This window comes from Petromyzon marinus, chromosome 53 (genome assembly GCF_048934315.1).
Source record: "Petromyzon marinus isolate PM22_M1 ecotype Great Lakes invasive population chromosome 53, UKy_Petmar_22M1.pri1.0, whole genome shotgun sequence".
Classification (NCBI taxonomy): domain Eukaryota; kingdom Metazoa; phylum Chordata; class Hyperoartia; order Petromyzontiformes; family Petromyzontidae; genus Petromyzon; species Petromyzon marinus.
Genome location: NC_133719.1, coordinates 7885160 through 7909303, shown reverse-complemented (window position 1 = coordinate 7909303; position 24144 = coordinate 7885160). Strand labels below are relative to the sequence as shown.

Below are 24144 nucleotides of genomic sequence, written 5' to 3'. Positions count from 1 at the left end.
CAGGGTTCGGTGCCCTGTTGAGAAACCCCCCCCCCCAAAAAAAAAACCCTGTGGGGTGTCTGGAAATGGATCACTCTATAGAAAACGTCTAAATGCAACCGGATCTCTCTCTGAGGCGCTTTGTCAAACTAGTATTTAGCTCCCACCAGGGCGGGTGATTTATTCTCAAATTAGTGCATGCGGATGAATAGCTTTGAGCACTCTCACACAGGTCTGCCATCCGGCGCCTCTCTCATTGCGGAGTCGATTCTCCCCCTTGCTCTGCATGTGTTCTCCCAGCTTCCCTCCCTTCGTCAACCGTTTCCCATTCTTTTTCCGCTCCGATGAGGGAGGCGGCAACTTGCGGAGGAGGCGAGCTGTATCGCCGCCGCTCTCTCTAGGTTCTGCGAGAGGGTAAGGGTAACCAGTCGAGATGTTGGCACCACGTACAGACCCAGGATATAATGCAACCCGCGAAGCATCGTTGTGGAGAATATTAATAGCAAAATAAATGAAGCCTCCCGCCCATATTTGTCTCTTCACATACGAAATACAATTATTGTTTACACATCCCATTGGCCACGTGGTCTTCCTGGAGCGCATTTTAGCGGCAGCATTGGTCCAGCACATTCGCTTGCCTCATCAGCAGAGCCAGGTTTTCTTATACCAATGCTGGCGAACTACCCGACGTCCGTAAGCAAGGACCCTTTCTGTACGAACTGGGGTGTGTACGTCCACGCGCGTGTACGTCCACGCTCGTGTACGTCCACGCTCGTGTACGTCCACGCGCGTGTACGTCCACGCTCGTACAAAAGCAGGCTCTTTGCCTTTCTACCGCCACAGCTTCAGAGGCCAGTTGTGTCGTTGTTATCCCAGAGCAGGGTTTTTGGAGAGTTGGTGCCAGCGACTGATTGCAGTGCGTAGGAATGCCTTGTTTTTCTCTCGAATTCCTTTGTGCTGGGCCATCTGTCGAGTCGAGCACTGCTAATTTAAAAAGGGATGGGAAAGGGGGGGGGGGGAAGCCAATGAATTTATATGCCGAATATCTTCACACAGTCAAACATCCTTTCAGCTGCCCGCTGCCGCAGACTGTTACAGAGAAGCTGCAAGGGCTTTGTTGCATTGCTGAGCGGATGTTGGTTCCAGTCGGCGGGACACAACCAGTTTGACCTTGGCTTTGGGTTTTTTGTCTCCGTGAATAACACAAGTAGTAGGAAGAGAGGAGGAGTCCTTATTTATAACCATGTGAGAGTCTCTTAGAGAACTGCAAGACTCTTTTTTTTTTTCTAAAGGAGACGTGGATTACAAATGCAAAAGCAGATGCGGCACAGGAGAGCACACACATTTGGAAGGATAACATCTCAAATGCCATATATAAGATATCGGGCAAGTAATTTACAGTCCGAGAATGTGTACACGAATATGCACTGTAACCCAGCGACCTGAGTTGGATTCCCTGGCCGGAGTTTGATTCCCTGAGTTAGATTCGCCCGCGCCCCAGCTAACATTGGTGGCAAGAGATATCTGAACTGGACCTGGATCTCTTCCCCCTGTCCTTCTCCAGCACCTCCGGTTAGCCACGGTTGGCTACGTGTGGTGCGAAAGAAGTTCAACGTACAGAGATACACTATACACGACACCCATACAACGCTATACACTACACTATACACTGCACACTACACAAACTACGCTTTTCACTACACTACTATACACTACATCACTATAGTAGATTGAAAAGAATTTGTTAAGAACTGCTTTGTCCTTAGTTGGTTGGCCTTCCTCCGCATCTCCGATTAGCCACGGTTGGCTATGTGCGGTGCGAAATAAGTTCAACGTACATACATAGCAAAGCGCACTCACGAGTGTAGTGAAGTGTGATCAAAGAGTCCCCGGGAAGGCTTTCAATTAGCAGCTAATTGTTCAACGGGCTGTTTATTATTTCTTTTATGTAGTACTGTATAATCATGGTACAAACTGTGAGAGCTGGAAAGCAGTGATGGGGACAGCATTTTCATTCAGATCGTCCATGCAATAAATCAGTTTGACTACAGAAGACCGATTTGAAATGAATTTAATTATTAAATGCAAAGAGACGATGTAGTTGTTGCTGCCAGTCTGCGAGACGTCGTGAAAGCAGGAACATTCGCCCAGTCTTGCATTTAAAGTCTGTTCTCTCGGACTACACAGTACGTACTCATCGTCCATTAGCACGGACTAGATATGTTTGTGATTTTTTTTTTCCAATGTAGCAAAATGTCAGGTTTTTTGTTGTTGTTGCCAAGTTAATATTCACAGGCCCATAGATCAACCAGTGAAGAATAATCATAGCCCATGAATAGCAACACACTTGCCCACGGTCAAACAAACCCCCGTTTAGTGACACCTCACAGGGTGGCCTTCACCTACCAATATATATATTTTTTAAAGTCTGTCGTATTATTGTTGTTGTTGATTAAAGTTGACAATTGCTATTTTTCTTTTAGCTCAAATTTACATCTGTAAGGTGTCACTTTTAACGATGCGATCATCATCTACCAAGGCATTATGTGTTGGAAGTTTGGTAGTTCTTCCCACCAGCTTGTCTGTTTATTCTCAAGCGCAAGCGCACTTCTACCAGGGATTGGCTAAACATCATTACCGACTAGGACCCATCCCAAAAAGGAATTTTGAGGCTCAGTGAGCCTTGCTCTTAGGTAATCAAGAAAACAGCATGCAAATGTCAAAGTTTGCCAAATTAAAACGTCTCTCCCACTCATAGGTAGTCACTTTTCATATGCCACATATGCGTTGTAGTTAACATCTCCCCACGGTGGCGAGATGTTAACTCCCTTGCCTGGTATACAGGAGGTCGCGGGTTCTATCCCGACCCTGATGTGATGCCTGCTGTATATTTTGAGTTTGCATCTTTTCTCTGTGGTTGTGTTGATTTTTCTCCAGGTCCTACGGGTTTTCCCTCCAAAATCTAGAAACATACTTTTATATTATTTGGCTGCTGTACATTTCCACATGATAAGCCGCTTTGTGACCAGATCGCTTGTGAAAATGAGCCGTATAGCTCAGTAGACCTTGTCAGGTAAAATAAAGATAGTTTTATCGTTTTTTTTCCCCCCAAAAAACTTTGCCGAATGTCCATTCGTTGTCAGTTGGTCGTATATTCAAAGGTATTCTTGTAACACAATGCACACGGGAATGGAACACTGCTGGACGAGTGTGTATCGGGTAATTTACTAATCTCATGACAAAAGACTTGGCTATGACCCAGCTGCCCCACAGTTTAATTGCAGGTAATTCTAAAATAGAGAAAATTGGGCCATAACAATGATGCACATATAATGATAGATGCTCTTCTAAATATGTATATATGTATCACTAGCATTGTAATTACTCTACTGGCATTCAAACAATTATACCCATGCAATTGGCCCTGTGCTAAGCGTGCCAAAGCTAATGAGCTGGTGAACACGATGCCAAATCTCACCTCTGCGGACCTCGCCAGACTCTCAGTGGCTATGGGTGTGTAGAGAGGGAGTTGCCATGACGCAAGTCAAAACAACACCCGAGTGTTTTAATAGCTGTGCGTACCTAGCGAATGTGAAAGGAACATCCCTGCAAACAATATTTTCTTACAATCCGTTTACTTTACCAGGTAAGGCACGCTGAGCTGTACAGCTCATGTTCACAAGCCACCTGGCTATCACAAATGACCGCTCAACAGAAGTTTGCTTATCATCGTGTGGACATTTATAGCAGCCAAATACTCTTGGCGCACGTTGATGCTAAATGTAGAGGGAAAAAGCGGAGGACCCGGAGAAAAATCCACGCCACCACGGGGAGAGAGACACAAACTCCCAATATACAGCAGGCGTCAGGGTCGGGATTGAACTCACGACCTCCTGTACACCTGGCGAGGTAGTTAACATCTTTTAGCCATTGCGGTGCCTGAAATGGTTTGCTCCAATGGCATTGGTGGCGGAATGGACTCTCCACTCGAGAGATATTCAGAGACAGACCCTCCGGAGGGGAGAGACTCTCCATGGGATATTTGGCCAACTCCAGGCGTCTTTGGAAGGGGTGGGAGTGCCCACATTTTACCCCACCACATGTAATGTGCCAATCGTTTATAGCTGTAGGTGTACCCATTTTACACAGCTGCTGTGGGGGCAGGCGGTGGGTGGAGCGGGGTGGAGGATTTAAGAATCTTGCACCGTTGTTTCAACTGCCGCGCCAGGAGATTTGACCTCTGGTTCGCAAGTCGAGTGTGATAGCTATTTGACGTGTATTTATTATTATTATTGTTATATAACGCATTCAGTAGAAACTCCGTACGTTATTCACACGTTTCTCAGCGGGGTAAAAACGCCCGTTGACGCAGCTTATTCGGGAGAGCTCCTTCCAATCCTCGCTTGTTCGGCCACCAACCAATCGCGCCTATTTCACCACAGCAGCGGAATGCCTGCGCGACCTCATAATTCCCAGATTTGTGCATTCCCAAACGCGGGCTCGGCTAAATTCCCTTTTCGTTAATGAGCCACTGGGGCAGCGACTGTACGCCGCCGTGCGGATTTACGCCTGGCAGAGGCTGTCATGCCAGCAAAAATCGGCTTCTGCCGGGCGGTTGCTGCCGGCTGAACACGCCGACTTACGCAATGTGGCAAGCCGCGCGCCTGTAATCCCTTTCCCTTAATTGTTTCGAAGCCGATGAGGATTTGACGCCACTGGAGCTGCGTCGCGACATCGGCTTGACGATTCAGTCCCATTGGAGGCTCTTCTGGCCCTCTTCAGTTGTCTCCCGGTTAAACAAATGTAAACCTGCCTTGATTTGGATTGAGCTTCACTGCCCTCTGCTGCCCAACACATAGCCCCGCAGTAGCCTATAACAACCATGATGATCATCTGTCGAAGCACTATCCAGGTCCAACCCCACGACCATTCGCCCAGCTATCGATTGAGTGGCCCGATTTCTGTGACACGAATGAAATCTAAGTTGTGTTTAAAATAATTGCGTTTAGAAAAAAAAAGGAATCGCGAAAGATGGCGACATCTTGGGGAGGCTTTAATCCAGCAGCGGATCGACCATGGCTATCTGATGATAAAATAATACAGGGGCCGTCCATATGTGACGTCACGCGATTTTGGACGATCTTTGACCCCCGCCCCCCTCGTCACACGGCGTCACAAAAAGTCAGACCCCCCCCCTCGAATATGACGTCACAAAGCTCTGCCCCCCCCCCCCAAAACCATATTTCCATTTTGAAAATAAAACATGCTTCAAATCGCTTTAAACTATTGCCATTGTAGTGCGTATTTAATGTGGTGCTGCACTCTGATGTTGTAGGAGAAAACATTTATTAAACAGTCTATCTAATTAAGTAGAACGTGTTGTCTATATTGAAAGTTGCGCATTTTGATGTGACGTCACATTTCTAACCCCCCCCCGTCACACATCGTCACAAATGTCTGACCCCCCCCGCTAGGTGCATGACGTCATTTATAGACGGCCCCTCAGTCAAAATGTTACGTTTAGTGATGCACATTCGTGGCAGCCTTATTAAGTGCGTCCCTTTTTGAAAGGCACGAGTCATTAAACCTGATTTGCTCACGTACCAGCGGTGCCGTACGCTTTCTCCCTTGTAAAGAGCAGGCAATTTAGGGCGAGCGTGGAGGGGGTGGTGAACGCACTCGCGCCGCACAATGCCCCCCCAAAAGGCGAGAACTGCAAGCTCGCGGCAGAGAAGTAAATTGAAGCCATCGGCGGTTTGCATTCTCCACTCAAGAGAATCGAGTCTCGCAGCGTCCTGTCTGGACGGGGCGCTCTTGCGGGTGCCCACGTGCCGTTTTTCTCAAGTGGCGGCGGCGGCGGCGGCGGCGGCGCTGCTTCTGTTTTACGCGGCTGCGCTGTCAGCCACTCGGCTAGCATGTTCTCTACTTGTGTAAGGAACAATGTGACGGTTACTGTCTGGGAGGGGGTTCTCCGCTTGTTGGTTTCCGTGGGCCACGAATGTGTGCGCGAGGCCACGCGATGTAATTTGTTACTTGTGTTAATGCGTTGTAACGTCGCGCGACATCCGCACGCGGCCACAGCTTGAAGGTGCCACTCCAAGAACCCAATTGGCCCGTAGCAGCCAGTTCAAGGACCCTGCTCGATCTAGGAGATCTGGCTTTCCTCCTACAAAGTGAACGAAATGTAGAAAAGAGAATTGGTGAAACATCCCCAGGAGGAATCTCCTGATTAAAATGATGTCCTGGGTCAAGTCGGGCCCGTATTGAGTGGTCGCTGAGCGTTTGGTGGGCTTGTCCGAATGTATACAAATGTATGATATAATCGCCACCATTCGGATTTCGAAACAAACCTGACTCGCCCAACTCTAAACGCTCAGTGAGGCAGCACGTCTAGACCGGTAAGCCCCTGTTTACGATGCACTCTGGGCTAACCGGTCGTTCAATAGAAAAGCACTTTGCCTATTCATTAAACTAAACCTAAACTTTGATTTATAGCTTTCGTGACTGCAGGGATTCATATTCTTGGTTCTCTCGGTAAAGTCACGTAGAAGGGAAACGATAAAATAATGAAAATATAAAACAATAAAATTCCCACGACGTTTTCTTGCTGTGGTTTTCACACCTGATGATGATTGCTTGTGTTGCAGTCGAAACGTCGTGAGAATTTTATTGTTTTATATTTTTATTATTTTATTGTTTCCCTTCTACGCGACTTTACCGAAAGAACCAAGAATATAAACTTAAACTATTAATGTTTTACCAGGTAAGGCCAACCGAGCTATACAGCCCTTTATGAGAAACGACCTGGCTATCAAAATGATAGCTCAACAAAATGGCTTATCACGTGGAAATTGATAGCAGCCAAATACTCTAAACGTACGTTGGTTCTAATTGTGGAGGAAGAAGCCGGAGGACCCTGAGAAAAATGCACACAACCACGAGGAGAGAGACGCGCAAACTCCAAATATACAGCAGGCGTCAGGGTCGGGATGGAACCCGTGACCTCTTGTGTACCAGGCGAGGTAGTTAACATCTTGCCACTGTGGCGCCCATTGAAATGCACCCATGGCATCACGACATAACCGTCTTGGAGGTGATCGGACGTCATTTACAGTTTTGCTATAAAGTTGCGTTGCGCTTTGTTTGGCCACTTGAGAAAAGTGGCCAAATTGCTTAAAGCGCTGCGCACGTGGGCGATGTTGTACGATCTCGTACGTATCGCGGCTCGCCTCCAGTTCTTGGAGCCTCCGTTCATTCTAAAATCTGGACGGGGGCTTGCGAGGACGTCGTTGCGATACATGTGCAAAAACCAAAAAAAAAACCCCACCAGTCTGCTTGATAAGCCTTGTCGCGTTGATATATGTGGAGTGTTAAAACACACGTACTTCTGATTTACAGGCGTGTTTGTATGTTGGAGTTTTATCCATGACCATATCGCATCCATCACTGCTTTCGAATGTGCTGCAGCATGCAGTCGTTAATGGGGAATACTGAATAAAATAGAGTTTAATTGTATTTTTAAATTAATTCACCAAATTGTTGACGATATTACTTCACCAAACGTTTACTCAGTATTGATACTATTATTCTGAGTTTCTCCTCCCCCTCCCGTTTTCCATAATAATATTCCAGGTGAGCTATCATGTTACAGGATAGAGACATCTCCACTCGGAACGCAACAGCTAACAGAGCATCACCCTGTGCTGTGAACACGAGCTAGAGGCAGATGCCAAATAATGTTTTTCTTGCGCGAACCCGTGAGATGGAACATCTCGTTTTGCAAGCGATGTCCAGCGTGTCGGGAGTGGTATATGCCGAACAAAGACGCAATGGCACACTCACAAACATTTTAAAATATCAAACGATGTCAGATGCATCTTAGACGTTGACAAGAACAGGTACGGGACAGCCAGGGCGGCAGGCAGGAGCATCACGCCACAGCTAATGCTTTACAATAGTCTCTTCAAAAAAACCTTATTATTATATTTCGATAGGAGTCCGCTACAGGTCACAAACCTTGACTTGGCGAGAGGGTGGGACGGTGGGGGGGGGGGGGGGCTGGCGGTACAGAATCTCCCCGGACAGACGTTCCGAACGCCGTGCTACTGAGTTTAGAGGAGGAAGGCGATTTGGGAGGGCACGTTGCTGCCCTACCGAGTGGGAGTGGGGACTGTGAGCGGGGTGTGTGTGTGTGCGTCCTCTTATGTGGGGGAGGGGGAAGGTGAGGGAAGAATAATTTAATAAACAAGGGAGTAGAGGGAAGGGGGGGGTACTGGACATCTGTGGAAAAGAGCTTTATAGCTCATCGGATTCATCTAGTATTAATAAAGATTCTGATTCAGTCGACCTCACGTATTACCTCGCACCATCGTAAGAGGTGTCCGTGACGGCTACTGCTGATTAATAGATCTCTTTATCCATATAACTGTGATTTGACGAGATCGGCGTATTCAGGGTGATTTTGTCTTCGGAAAGTGTGTGTTTAAATTTTAAACGTTTTTTATTTCATTTTAGCAGTTCATAACTTATTTGTGATAAAACGGACTCAATATATGTCACGAGGAGGACATCCGTCTTGGCAAAATCCCCACAGGGATGAAGCCAATGACCTCCGTCGAAGGATTGGCAAGTTGGTTTGGTGATTAGCGCATTGACCGCAAGGCCATCCGGCTGCCCACGTAATTAAAAATCATCATCAGCCATGGTCAGTCCACCCCTGGATGTGAGGGCAACCTCCAGGCCGTCGCCACATCTCACAATCCTGCGCCGCAATAATGCACCTAGCTCACAAAATCGATTTAAGATTTTTGTTGGTATTGTTTTAAATAGTTTTTTTTTTTAATTGCAACTCGACGCGAGCCCCGGTAACTAAGCAGCGATCACGGAAGGGAGGAGGAAGCAAAAAATGTCTGCAAGCAGCGGGCCCGATCTCGGCATGACAGGTGCCCAATGAAGGTGGAAAACTGGGCTCCGCTACCCTACCCAGGTCACCAATCTGATTGAACATCTAAAATAATCCGCCGACAAATTGCGAATTAATTTCAAATCTAGAGTCGCCAAAAAAATTGTGGAGATGTTTTTTTTTTCGAAGTTGCACACTGAACACAATGACACTTCCTGCAAAGCGGAGGATGGGAATTTTTTTTGCGTGCCAAATTGTCGGATTCTGTCTGCTTGCTCATCCACTTCACGCCGAGCTTCCCTGGGGCAGTGGGCGTGTGTGAACCACGGGCTGGGGCGGGAAGAGGGGGAACCATTTAACTACTCCATCGATCAAGTCCACACACATCTCCCCCTTCGGTAAAGGACTGCTGCCAAAACTTTTGGCACAAACACCGATTAATGCCAGCGATACGACGACATTCAGTGGGGTGGCGGTGTGGCCAAAGCCAGTCGGTTGGGTGTAGGCCTCGTAGTCAGAATCTTTATTTATCCAGGAGAAATCCGATGAGCTATGAAGCTCTTTTTCACAGATGTCCAGTACACCTATGGATGTCCAGTACACCTATGGGTAGGTACATGCAGTGGTTTGAAACGGGAATATATTAGTACGCGCCTCTCCCAGAATGCGCCGATCCCATCAGCCCTCGGATGCTACGCAGGCTTGAACCTGCTTTGCGTTTGAATGGGTGACGGGCATTGTGGGCAGCAGAGGACGGCATGTATGAACGCATGTATGTTTAACTTCTTTAGCACCGTACGTAGCCAACCATGCTAATCGGAGGCGCCGCAGAAGGACAGCAAGCCAAACACAAAAAGCAGAATTCACTGCTGTTCCCTACTTTTTATTACTCCCACTATGCGCCACGCCTTCACCATCGCACACCGACCGACGTGGTGAAGTATGGCGAAACAGTCCTCATGATCCGCGTGGGCGAGGCCTTCACCCGGCAATGGATTGGACAAACGCGCCGTGCATCTAGGCCTAGAGTAGATGTACGGTTAGGTGCACGCTGGGGTAGGTGCACGCGGGGTTGGTACATGAAGGGATTTCATCTGTAAGGGCTTGCGTGAAGGATATGAGCACAGGGAACTGCACACTGCTTATCCAATCACACACGGACGCTTCGTTATAGCGTTAATATCATGGGTAATAAATAGACATGCACGTGACGGATAGAAAATTACGACCAACGACAGGGTTATTACCAGTGTATTACTTTCCGGGGACGATAAATTAATTGTTTCACCCGGGGCATCGTTTACATTAGTGCTGGGCCTGCGTTAAACCCTTTATCTGTGGTGTTTCACGAGGCTCAGTCCTTTTGTCATCTCACGGTCTCTGTTTATATCCCCCACCCCACCGCCGCCACGCAAAGTCATTTCAAGTTTCAATGTCAACCACGGTTTTTTTGTGATGTCGACAGCATAGAAATGTTCGCTCATTCTCTTTGTCTCGCCTGCCTTTCCTGTGCGCCTGCCTCCACTGTTGTCACGGCAACTGAATACTCATCAATGCTGAGCTCCTGCAGATGAGCAAGAAGTCTGTCCTTGCTGATGATTCAACCCCTGGTTCGCTGAACGCTGACGACGATAGGATCACCAACGCCTGTTTCGACTCGGTGGGGCTTCCACGATTATCTGAGTTTAGAATCAGAATATTTATTCATACTGGAGGAATCAGATGAGCTATAAAGCTCTTTTTCACAGATGTCCAGTAGGGGCGGGTCAGGACGTTATAACAACAAACAACACAAAAACGTGATAGGAGTGCAAAGTATAGGAAAGGTAAACAAATCACAAAAAATACCACTAAACTCTGTTTTATTTTACCAGGTAAAGCCCCACTGAGCTATTAGCTTCTTTTTTCAGAAGCAACCTGGCCACAAACGATAGCTCAACGAAGTGGCTTGTTACGTGGAAATTTAGAGCAGCCAGATAATAACAAAAAAATCTTAGCACATCTTTGTAATTGTGGAGGGAAAAACCGGAGGACCCGGAGAAGAAAATCCACACCACCACGGGGAGAACATGCAAACTCCGAATGCAAAGGCGTTGAGGGTCAGGATCGAACCCCCGACCTCCTGCATGGCAGGCGAGCTATCACGTGAGTTGGGCAGAGGCTACCTTTTTCCCGCTTCGCCCAAATTGTCACGTAGCATTCAGACAGAGGCTGGAAAATTTGGGCCCGCTGCGCGACTTGCCAGCTGACCAGAGACCAACAACTTGCAAACGCGGTGGTGGGAGTAAACCCAATTGTGCAATCTCTTCTGTGATCTACAGAAGAGATTGCGCAAATGCATATCTGTCAACGACCCAGTGCCTCCTCCCTCCGCAGGAACTCTTCCAACCGTTCCACACCTCCCTGCCCTCCCAGGGCCCATTGCGACCGCCAGCCGCTGCCCCTCCCGCCTCCGCCGTGCGAAGCGTTTTAGAGGCGTCAGCCACATTTAGGCGCTCGTCAGGGAATACGCGTGAGGTTTTTATGCGATAACAACGAGACATGGGATTCCACATCTCTCTACGCAGAGCTTTGGAATTGAAGGACAGATAAATAAAAGCCACACCACCGCCTTCATTCACGCTGCCATGCAACAGAAGATTATATAGTAGGCTAATGCAGTAGTTCTCAGTCTTTATATTTTTGGGCCCCTCCACCCCCCAATCAAGACCACTGGTGCCTGCGGCCCCTGCCCTCCCCCGCTCCCGACCCCACCCCTCCTCTCCTCATGGTTCCTTATGCCACAGTGCACAGAGAGATCGCATGTCCACGCCTCTAGACAGTGGTGTGTTAGTAAGGCATTCGTTTCACGTTGTGCAGTTGTGCGATTTGTCATCGAAAATGTTCGCTGGGCACTTGCTAAATTTTTCCTGCGCGGTACCCGTGCTGCGGGGATTTGTGGGGTTGTGGTGGTGCGGGAGGGAGGGATCCGTGGGTTGAGAACTGCTGGGCTAACATTTTGGGCAGTGGCATTTCTAAACTAAACTCCACTAAACTATTTGTATTTTACCAGGTAAAGCTCACTGAGCTATAAAGCTCTTTGTCAGAGGCGACCTGGTCACAAATGATAGCTCAACGGAGTGGCTTATCACATGGACATTTTATAGCAGCCAAATATTTTCTTAATGGAGAGGAAAAACCGGAGGACCCGGAGAAAAATCCACGCGATCACGGGAAGGACATGCAAATTCCAAATACACTGCAGGCGTCAGGGTCGGTATCAAACCCACGACCTCCTATACACCAGGCGAGGTAGCTAACAACTCACCACTGTGGCGAGCATCACTGAACATTGGGCAAGCGAGAGACGGACAGTTTTGCTGACTCGATCGATTCTCCCTGCTTGCCTAATCGCCCCAGCACAGTGTTCCCTTGGGAGCGGGTGTGTGCATGCAAGTGAGAACAATTTAACCATTTTATGAGTGATCCCGTAATCCCCACACACAGCTGTCCGAAGGCAGTTCAGTGACCCTTCTTCATAGCGACATAACAAGAATGGGTGGAGGGAATTGCTAGAAGCATTCGCCCACCGTAATAACGTTGTTTTAACCAATGCCTTGTTAATTGTGACCGTGATGAATTACCACGTGCCAGTAGGCAACTAAAATAAACAACGGAGAATTAAACACTGAAATGCTAATGCAATCAACCTCCAAATACATTAAAACGAGAGCGTGATTCCTAGTCACTCCGTCGCCACGAGAAGACGAGAATTAATTGACACGAAGGGACGCGGCAGGCAGCCGCGTGGAGGAGGTCACATGATTGGATTCGCTGGCCTGTGTCAGATCTAGCGGGCACCAACTCAAAATGTGTAACAATGCGGACGTCTGGAATAAACGCCTCCTTTAAGACCCAATCGTAACACCTCCTGGCTAAGACGTTCCTTGAAGACACCGGTGGTGGAACCATCAACTCACTCACTCATGCACTCACCGATGATGTAACCGTCAACCGCATAAGAACATCAACAGGTCACTTTGCACACATCTCCTTCATAAATAGTAAAGACGCAAGTCGTGTGATCGTGGCCATGCAACCCAAACTATAGGCCGCATAGCACACCACTGTAGTTTGCGCTAAATTCAATGGAGGAGGAATGGCAAAACTACACCAACTCTCTCCTGATGCCCTCTTGTGGCTAGCAGGCCTCGACATTTGCGTTTACCTCCGAAACATATTGCCATATGCAACGATAAAAACGGGTAACCGTTTATATAGCCAATATTTATTGTGTGGAAGATGTCTGGCCTATCGCTGCACACCAACTTTTGCGTCTTCTCTGCCACAGTCGTGCCATATCTTCTTGGTGTTTGTGAAGTGTAGACCCCCTCGCTGGCTTTAAGCATGCAGGTTGGCCTCCCTTATGATCCATCGTGGGTTTGTCTGAATTGGGATCGTTTCAGGAGCTCACAGATCCACGAGTGATCTGGACAAAGTCCCATCGTTGAGCTCCTCCGGCAGCTGAAGATATCTTCGGCTGGGTCAGACAATGTCCGGTTAGCTCCTCTTGTTTGGCTGGATAGACAGAGATGATTGAACATTGCACAGGCTTTAGGTGAAATGGTCTTACGTGGTATAACAAGACCAAGTAGTGAGCAGATTAGCTGACAATTTATACCTTTAATTTCAAGAGCGGCCTCTGGAGGGGGAATGTATGTATGTATGTTGAACTTCTTTAGCACCGTACGTACCCAACCGTGCTAATCGGAGGTGCGGGATAATCGGAGGCGCGGCTGATGTGAATGATATTATTGAGTGGCTGGTGGCAGTTTGCCTTTTAGAACCCATTGAAGGCAAAGAAAGATTCCGCACGAGAACGAGCAGAACATCACGTGGCCAAAACACGGCAAGTTGACACAGTGGGAATTTACCGGTGGCGCATTTTGCCAGTCGTCTAGTTCGGTTGACGGGTGCTCGCTAACGCCACTTGCCTCACCAAGTCCGTACGATGGCTACGCGGGGGATTCTTTTGTTGTTTTGTTTCGTGTACAGTGCAGATGGCCCCATGTGGGACGCATCAAACTCTGCGTACAAGAATAACTTGTACGTGATGCGATGCCTCCATCTGTTGTCAATTCTGAGTGTGGCCCTTGTGTGTGTAATTAAATATCAAATGTTAATACTGTTCGTGTTTTTGTCTGCGCAACCCCCCACCACCCCTTACTCTCCCCCCACCCAACGCAACATTTTGTTTGGCCCACTCGCGTTTGAAGACTGCGGCGGTGACCGCATCGACAATGCGGGCGCTGTCTTGAAAAGAGGAAGGGCTCCCGTCGCCTGCGATCGAGCGACGCTGTAGCCACACGGGCACTGCCGTCTTCCGCCGGCTTCAGGTAAAACCGGGGCTTCGGTGGTGGTGGTGGTCGTTGTTGTAGTCGTTGTTGTTGTTGTTGTCGTCCTCATTGTGTACGTCATCCTCGTCACCCGTCACGCAGCGGAGCGGGGCGGGGCGTGCGATGGATGAGGTGCCCCCCTGCCCACAAGCGCCGTGGTCAACCGCCACTTAGCGAATGGCAGTTTGTCATTATTGTGAAGTAGACGACACGTACATTATGAGACCTCCTTTGCCAGTAACAAGATATAGTAATAGGTTTTACCCTTTTAACTGGCACAAAAACTGACACCTTTATTCAAGGCATCATGTTTGCAATAACCACAACACAAGCAGTCAAAATGCAAACAAAAGAGACAACTCTGATAATAATATGCTTTTCTTAGAGCCTAGTCTCCACTGGTGTTGGACCAGAATAAAGGTGTCAGTTTTTGTGCCAGTTAAAAGGGTAAAACCTATTACTATATCTTGTTACTGGCAAAGGAGGTCTCATAATGTAAATGCTCACCCCGAGCCCTCAATACTCTGATAGTGCGCTGTTTTTGAGTTGTACGCCTTTTGGCGTCTTCTGGTCCAACACCAGTGGAGACAAAGCTCTAAGAAAAGCCGTCTCGGGTGTGGACCAATCAAATTCAAGGACAGTGCATATTATTATCAGAGTTGTCTCTTTTGTTTGCATTTTGACTGCTTGTGTAGTGGTTATTGCAAATACGATGCCTTGAATAAAGGTGTCAGTTTTTGTGCCAGTTAAAAGGGTAAAACCTATTGCTAGACGACACGTATTTACACGGTCAATAGACTCACAGTATTAATCAGGGCGGTCGGCGGGCTCGAACCACGAACCTCAGAAACACAGCGTCAAAATGAGCTACCGGTTCTTTGCGCACCGTACGTAGCCAACCATGCTAATGGCTCTCCCGCATTGTGTCGTTCTTGTGACTTCTTGAAACCATGCTAGCAATGCGCCAGGCCCGAGGGCCGTGTCTCGCCAACGATGGCGTGATGTCTAGAACGGTTCTCAGTTGACTTGTCTGTGGGCCTGCGCATTGAAGACGGTTGCTTCCTTTTAGTTGTGATCATCCCGTTAACAGTCGGTATCATCACAGGGTTCGCCGTGGCAATTGTTGCGTCATCTTAAAAGCGTAAACAATGTGAGTTATGCATGTGAGAATCGCCGTATGTTTTAAACGGTGATTATTTTTGTTCTAAATGCTGCCATCGGTCATCTCACGATCGGAAGGGATCTCTTTTCATGGCTTATTCATATCAGAATTAGAATCTTAATTTATACTGGAGCAATCCAATTAGCTATGAAGCTCTTTTTCACAGATGTCTAGTAGGGGCAGATCTGAAAGCTACAACAACCGGTAGCATGCTTGCATATCCGCCTGATCATGTAACCGATGCTGGGGATCGTATATATATTTTGCTTACACCTGCGCGTGTACAGTGAGGGAAAAAAAGTATTTGATCCCCTGCTGATTTTGTACGTTTGCCCACTGACAAAGAAATGATCAGTCTATAATTTTAATGGTAGGTTTATTTGAACAGTGAGAGACAGAATAACAGCAACAAAATCCAGAAAAACGCATGTCAAAAATGTTATAAATTGATTTGCATTTTAATGAGGGAAATAAGTATTTGACCCCCTCTCAATCAGAAAGATTTCTGGCTCCCAGGTGTCTTTTATACAGGTAACGAGCTGAGATTAGGAGCACACTCTTAAAGGGAGTGCTCCTAATCTCAACTTGTTACCTGTATAAAAGACACCTGTCCACAGAAGCAATTAATCAATCAGATTCCAAACTCTCCACCATGGCCAAGACCAAAGAGCTCTCCAAGGATGTCAGGGACAAGATTTTAGACCTACACAAGGTTGGAATGGGCTACAAGACCATTGCCAAGCAGCTTGGTGAAAAGGTGACAACAGTTGGTGCGATTATTCGCAAATGGAAGAAACACAAAAGAACTGTCAATCTCCCTCGGCCTAGGGCTCCATGCAAGATCTCACCTCGTGGAGTTGCAATGATCATGAGAACGGTGAGGAATCAGCCCAGAACTACACGGGAGGATATTGTCAATGATCTCAAGGCAGCTGGGACCATAGTCACCAAGAAAACAAATGGTAACACACTACGCTGTGAAGGACTGAAATCTTGCAGCGCTCGCAATGTCCCCCTGCTCAAGAAAGCACGTATACATGCCCGTCTGAAGTTTTCCAATGAACATCTGAATGATTCAGAGGACAACTGGGTGAGTGTTGTGGTCAGATGAGACCAACATGGAGCTCTTTGGCATCAACTCAACTCGCCGTGTTTGGAGGAGGAGGAATGCTGCCTATGACCCCAAGAACACCATCCCCACCGTCGAACATGGAGGTGGAAACATTATGCTTTGGGGGTGTTTTTCTGCTAAGGGGACAGGACAACTTCACCGCATCAAAGGGACGATGGACGGGGCCATGTACCGTCAAATCTTTGGTGAGAACCTCCTTCCCTCAGCCAGGGCATTGAAAATGGGTCGTGGATGGGTATTCCAGCATGACAATGACCCAAAACACACGGCCAAGGCAACAAAGGAGTGGCTCAAGAAGAAGCACATGAAGGTCCTGGAGTGGCCTAGCCAGTGTCCAGACCTTAATCCCATAGAAAATCTGTGGAGGGAGCTGAAGGTTCGAGTTGCCAAACGTCAGCCTCGAAACCTTAATGACTTGGAGAAGATCTGCAAAGAGGAGTGGGACAAAATCCCTCCTGAGATGTGTGCAAACCTGGTGGCCAACTACAAGAAACGTCTGACCTCTGTGATTGCCAACAAGGGTTTTGCCACCAAGTACTAAGTCATGTTTTGCAGAGGGGTCAAATACTTATTTCCCTCATTAAAATGCAAATCAATTCATAACATTTTTGACACGCCTTTTTCTGGATTTTGTTGTTGTTATTCTGTCTCTCACTGTTCAAATAGACCTACCATTAAAATTACAGACAGATCACTTCTTCGTCAGTGGGCAAACGTACAAAATCAGCAGGGGATCAAATACTTTTTTCCCCTCACCGTATATCTCCCTCGTTCCGTTTGCTCTTTAGGCGAGCCCGGGCCCGCAGGAGAAGTGTAAAAAAGGGGGCATCGCCCGCTGCCTCTCCGACTGACCGACGGACGGTGCCGCCGATGGCCCCACGCAAGAGGGCGGTGGCGGGCGCTGGGCGGCGCCCGCTCTGCTGCTGGGCCCTCTGCTGCTGCTTCCGCGGCGGCGCGTGCGGCTGCCGTGGCGACGAGCCGCCCGAGATCACGTACGGCTTCGTGCAGGACAGCGCCTTCCCGCTGCAGCCCGCCGAGGAGGTGCCGCCACTGCCCTCCGCCGACGAGCTCAACGCCAAGTTTTCCGAGCTCGTGGTGAGAGGGCGCGGAGGAGAGGGTGGTTTTTTTTTGTTTCCTTTTTTCCCCCCAAACCATTCGTAATAAAAGTTTTTTTTTTGGGGTTATATCGCATACATATAAATGTGTCGTTAAACCCGCTACCACCTGACACGGCCAGTTCGTAAGGTTTATAACGTAAACGACGTGCCAATTAGTTACTACTTCAGCAAACTGCGGTCTGTTGGAGAGTAAACCCACAACATTTACAATTTGATTACGACGTTTCGCTGGTGATTACTACCAGTCTCATCGGGCGATTTTCCAGATTTGGAATTTTGCCAGAAGTGACAAACCTTACTAATTTTGCTGTGTTGCGTGGTGGCTGAATAACGACACATTGAAAACGTGCGTGATCTAACCCACAAACACCTTGATTGTGAACAATATTGGTCGCGAAAGCCTACGTGTTAAACAATCCCCATGCCGTTTGATTTTTTTGTTGCGATACTTTGCAAATGGGGAGCGACGTTTTACGCGACGCGCAAGGATCTGGGAGCACCTCTGTCTCTGCTCCCCTTGGTTTCTTCTAACCCCGTTGCTCGCTGCCACGATATATCTGCAGCCCGTTGTTATCCCATCTTGCTCACTAGCGGCGCTAACATAAGGGATCAAACGACGGTACAACTAGGGCAGGACCGCACAGCCTCAGCGCTGGATGGTGTGAAGAGCTTAACGGAGATTAGTTTGAAGTGTACAGTTTGAGAAACGTTACAGTACCATGTGCATTGAACAAGCGAGCCGTGCCGTTGTATTAATTGACAAAATTTACGACAATGGATTCCGGCTCTGGCTCCGGCTCGCGCAGAGGAACGGAGGACAGTTACAGCCTGGGGACAATCAGGGGGAGAGAGGGAGGGAGGGGAAAGGGTGGGCTGGGGTGGGGAGGGTAACCTGAGGACTTGAGCCGGTAGAACAAACGCGGCCTCACCCAGTTGGTATCGAGAGAGGGATTATACCCGCATAAGTGCACATCTGAGGATGGTTTGGGAAGGGGAGGGGGTCTTAGTTTTTGCTTTCCTTTGGTAACAATTTCACCATTTCAAGAGATCAACGTGCCTCCCGCACGCAAATGAGCGATGGGCAGTTCTCATTTCCTTTGTTGGTCCGAGACATCAGTTGAAGTGTCACGTTATCTGTGGGGGGGTGGGTAGGGGGTGGCGGTGGAGCAATCTCCGCTGAGGACCCCTCTCTTTGGAGAGTGCCACACTTGTTACTATCGCCAGTAAATCAGACCCCATCACCTTGATCCTCAGATCCCACCCCCCCTACTGGCTCCCAATCCGATCCCGGATTGACTACGTATGTACGCATGTAGAACTTCTTTCGCACCGTGCGTAGCAAACAATGCCAATCGACAGGCGTGGGGGAAGGACAACAAACTAAACACAAAAGGCAATTCTGAAGAAATTAGTTTTCAAACTGGATTCAAAAGTGCATAGCTACAGTGACGGAAGCATTCCAGACGGTCGCAGAAGCGCGCTTGAAAGCGCGCGACGCAGTGACCGTCTCTTTTCGATGGCCGGCTTCAAGCCGACGCTGTGAGATGTATCGGCGCTAGTGGTCACATCACTGTCAAACCGCATGTCAACGTCACTCTTGTCAGCTGTTACCCGGTGGCTTCATTGTTCGCTCGCTTTGTTACGTGTCAGCATAGTCGTTACTCATCGCTTCCCACGATCCGGGTCGGTGACACTCGACATTCTCGCGGACAATGTCAGCGTCGTAGCCATTGTAATCCACCGTCGGGTGAGTAATGCAGCCCGCGCTGTTGCCGTAAGACCGTGTAAAATGATTTGCCCTCCTCATTGTCATCTCCGCCAGCGATGTCAACGCCGTCGTTACGAGTGTCGTCGTCGTCGTCGTCGTCGTCGTCGCCGCGCCTATCCTGCGGCACGCGCCTCCCCCCGCCTTCGCGTCCCCGCCGCTCGGCAAAACTTTGCAGAAAAACAAAAAACTCTGCAGATCCTCTTCCTGGGAAAGCCCAGCAGTTGCACTGAAACCCCCCCCCACCCACCCACTCCACCGCCCACCTGAACCCGCACGTGGGCACCACACCCTTTCGTAAACCCCCTCCTTACATAATGCTTTGATAATGGTAACAGTTCCCTACTCCGGGCAGCTTTAATAAGCATATGCATCTTATATAATTTTCCACCATCTGTTTGGCCCTTCTTTTAACATCTCGACGGTAATGCCGCCACCATCCCGCTTTGAACTAAACGGCTCCAGCTGCTTCATACGATGGCCGTGCGTTGATGTTTCCCCCTGCTCATTCAAAGTGTTGATGTGCAGTCCGGCAATCGCGTACTCACGCCACTGCTAGTAGAAGGGCCTCCACTTGAGCAGAGTTTAGCTGAGCCTCTCTTGGGGGCATTTTATGACCTGCTTATTCCATGCTGGCCAGATGTGTTGGAAAATGTAGGAGTAACCACCCTATACCAAACACCACACATGAACGCCGGTCGGTTAACTATGATGCACCCATTTGCACAACTGGGTGGACAGAGGCAGGGAGATTTAACAAACTAGCGCCGTTGTTTGATTCGCCGCGGCAGGGAGATGGATTAGAACTGGCGACGTTTTGGACTCCCCAAGTCGAGTGTGCTAACCTTTACCCCCGCGGCGCCATCTCTCCTGTGAGACTTTGATGCACAAGCAGGCGATGGTTGTAATAAGTAGGAACACAAGCTGCGCCGGGAAAAATAGAATGGAACGAGACTTTCTTGAGCTTCGCTTTGGCAACCGTCTCAGGCTCGCTGGCAAGGAGGTCATGGCACACACCCAGGTGTTATGAGTTAATGGACTGAGATGACGGACCGATTCACCACCTGTCATTCCCACTGTCAATTCACATCCGTGCCACAACACAAAGGCAAGGATCCGCGTCTAGCCTACACAGTCTGTGGGGCAAGTGAAGTTCGTGAACAGCTGTGCAGGCTACGTGACGCACGGGGGGGGGGGGGGCTGGTGTGGTCAGCACCACACCCTTGCCGCCTCCTCAGTGGTCATGTTTGCACACTGCACCAGTTACGCAATCGAAGCTTAGTCGACCTAGGCAAGGCCCCAATACCGGTTTACATGTGCGTCACTGATGTTTTTCACGAGCGGGAATCCAACTCGGCCCGCCGGGTTCGTGGCGCAGTGCGCTAACCGCTACAACTAGCGCTCGCCACGTGCCGCCACCACAATACACCGGCTCGTGCACGCGCAGTGCCACGCGTACGCGGTCTCGGAGGACGTTGACCTGGAGCGACAGCTTGTGACTGACTCTGTGTGACGAGGACCGCTCGAGAAGTCTCGTCACCGGGTGCCTCGTGGCAGACGCGACAGTTGCGGTTATTTCCGCTCCGTTGAGCCCTGGTGTTGCCGGTGGCGAGCGTTGTCCATTCTCTGAACCCTTTTTGTTTGTCGCGTGCATTTTTCCCCGTTGGCGGGCTTTGACATCCTTTGGCCAGGAGCTCGTGACTTCGAGTCGTTTGTCCTCGTAACGCTTCGGTGCAGCCCTCTTACCAAACGTCCCCTTTAATTTGGACTTGCGCGTTGTGCTGCTCTTATGCGAAGAGACAGACTCTTGTGTAATTTATCGATTGCGCTCGACTTTTTTTTTTCGTGGCTGTGCTCTTGGTGCGATGTCGCGAGACGGAGGATCCAGTCGGATCTCTCGCAGGCGAGTGCCGCCCTCTTTGTGAGAGAAAGGCCGACTGAAGCGGATCACATGATACATTCAAGTAACCTCTGATTTTTCAAGATCTCGCCACGGTGGCGAGATGTTAACTTACTCGCCTGGTATACATGAGGTCGTGGGTTCGACCCTGACACCTGTATATTTGGAGTTTGCGTGTTTCTCTCCCCGTGGTCACGCGGATTTTGCTCCTGGTCCTCCAGTTTTTTCCCCTCCACATTTAAAATCGACGTGCGTTTCGAGTATTTGTCTGCTATAAATTTCCACATGATAAGCCACTTGGCTATCATTTGTGGCCAGGTCGCTTCTGACAAAGAGCTATATAGGTCAGCGGGGCTTACCTGGTAAAATAAAAAAAATAGTTTTTCTATATTTTCGCAAGAAGTGGGCAGCAATCTCTCGCCCCCACCCTGCCACCTTCATCACATGGTAGTCAAACCGATGTTTTTTTTAATTCTCAGAGCTGGAATATAGCCAGATGAAATGCAAAAGTAAATTGAATGCCATGGGTTTATTTTGTGTGTGTGTGTGGTTATTGAGGATCAACTCATTACACACTTGAGGGACCTGGATTAGTCAGAGGTGGCTGCCTCGATTCGAACCCAGGGACTCGGTGTTACTGGCCCAGCCGTTCAGACTGCATAGCCACTTGGCCGCCTCAATCATTATGCTTAGCAGAGTTTCTTACATTTGGTACTTGCCCTATTGTTCACATGACACCATTGAAATCTCATTGGCTTGTGCGTATTTCCTGCTGTTGACATGAATACTCTGAAACCTGAAACACGGGGCAACATGTCAATGATGCCATTCGCAGCTTTTAATGTAAACATGACTTTTATATTGTTTTCATTCATGTTTTATTTTTTATGTTTTTTTTATTCAATATGACAGCGAAATTATGAATTGCTTCGGTTGCAGAGTCGCTATCGCGATGCCGCCATGGCTAACGTCAGTGGCAAGTGACCTCTCCAACGATAGTAGACACCGGTGATTCTTGTACCACCCTCGTCGTGTGTGCCGTGCCCGATATGTATTTCTATGTTGAACTTCTTTCGCACCATACGTAGCCAACCACGCTAATCGGAGGCGCGGGTGAAGAACAACAAACTATACACAAAAACTAATTTGAAAGAAATTAAGCTTTCAATGTAGATTTAAAAGTGTATAGCGCGAGTAGCTTCCTAATATCGGAAGAAAGAGCGTTCCAGACGGCCGCAGAAACGTATCTAAAAGCGCGCGATGCGGTGACCGTCTTCTGTTCCGAGGTTAGTCAAAAGCCGCTGCTGCTGCGAGGATGACCAGAGTTCGCGTGATGGTTTATGCTCCTTAACGAGGTCACCAAGGTATTGTGGCTCTCGTATGCGGCAAGCACTTTGTGCGTAGTGAGCGACGAGCGATTGTTTGTTGCCTTCGTCTCTCTTCCCAGGATGAGCTGGACCTGACGGAGAAGCACAGGGAGGCGATGTTCGCCCTTCCGGCCGAAAAGAAGTGGCAGATTTACTGCAGCAAGAAAAAGGTACCTGCTCACTTCTACCTTCTCCTCGTCTGCTTCGTGCCGTGTGAGGGCATGGCCGAGGTGTGTGGTCCGAGCCTCCTGGTTAACGCCGCTGGTGTTTTCACCTTGATCGCTATGCGCGCGCCCCCTGTTTCACGGTACACGTTTTACAGATCCAGCGATGTTATTTGAAAATGAGTAGGCCGTTGTCGTGCCGACGACACGGTCCAAATTTGAAATGTTACTCCGAAAATGTGCTCAATTGGGAGGACGCACAGCAACATTGCCCCCGCCCCACCGCCCTTCCCCCACCACTGAGAAATTACTGCAGGCTGCATCCGTGAAATACAGCGCCGTCGTGAGAGCCTTGTGCGATAAGCAGGGCGTGAATGCCAAACCTGATCATTATTTGATTTCATTCTCTGCCCTTCCTTGCCCTGGCATTTCCTATCCCATTATGCTTTACTCCAGTTTACCTTCTTCCCTTGCCTTAAATTGTACACGGTCGGTCCTTGTGTCAATCCACTGCCGATTGAACGCCTTCTCACCCTGTGCAGGTCGTAGGGTTATTTTAAAGCATATTTTACCACTCTGGTCAGTGCGGGTACACTGCCCAGCGTGGTAAAATATGCTTTATTTTAAAGCGTGGTAAAATATGCTTTAAAATAGAGACTTCGGGACCGGTTCAGGTATCCGCTCGCCACTGATGTTAACCGTGGGCGGGAATCGAAAAAACTACGGCCTCTGCGTTCATATTGCAGTGCGATAGCCACTGTTGGTTTAATGGGAATGCCACCGTTCTCAATAAATAAACATATACAAAATACACGTTGCGTTATTAACGCTTGGCTGACGGCACGGCAGGCCATCAGTTCTAGCACTCCAGCCCCGCGCCGCCATGGCAAACAAATGAAGAGACTACGCTGGGGTCCTAAGGCAGCAGTCGCCCCCTTCCCACCCCCCCACCCCCCACCCTCGAGTCTGTCGGCAAAACCTCATCAACCCGTCCGCTCCGCTGAGCGGACAGCAATGAGCGTCGTGTCTTGTAAATGCGACGCTTCACCACGTGGTTTGGGAGGAAAAGGGAACTCTGTGGCAGCACCTGTCAAAACATTGTTGGTGTGTGTGTGTTCCTGCTGGAGTGCGCATGTGGTGTAGATACAGCTTAGTTTGTAGACACCGGGATATTGCATGTCAAGAATCTTGTCCTTCACAGATGGGATCAGATCACGAATTTTGCGCACTGTGTTAAATCGGACCTGGATCTTGTGTTTGTCCATGATTTTGGAAATATT

At 48.8% G+C, this 24144-nt stretch overlaps 1 protein-coding gene across 9 annotated transcripts in view; it reads left to right on the top strand.

The window, feature by feature from the left end:
* Positions 1 to 24144, top strand: part of LOC116953868 (disheveled-associated activator of morphogenesis 2-like) — a 120564-nt gene that overhangs the window by 57817 nt on the left and 38603 nt on the right. For all 9 annotated transcript variants that reach the window (XM_032974152.2, XM_076051969.1, XM_076051970.1 and 6 more), the window contains 3 exons: positions 14137 to 14256; positions 17339 to 17645; positions 22781 to 22870. In XM_032974152.2, coding sequence (XP_032830043.1) covers positions 17421 to 17645; positions 22781 to 22870 — 315 coding nt within the window. In that variant the 5' untranslated portion in view covers positions 14137 to 14256; positions 17339 to 17420. The remainder of the gene's footprint in view (positions 1 to 14136; positions 14257 to 17338; positions 17646 to 22780; positions 22871 to 24144) is intronic.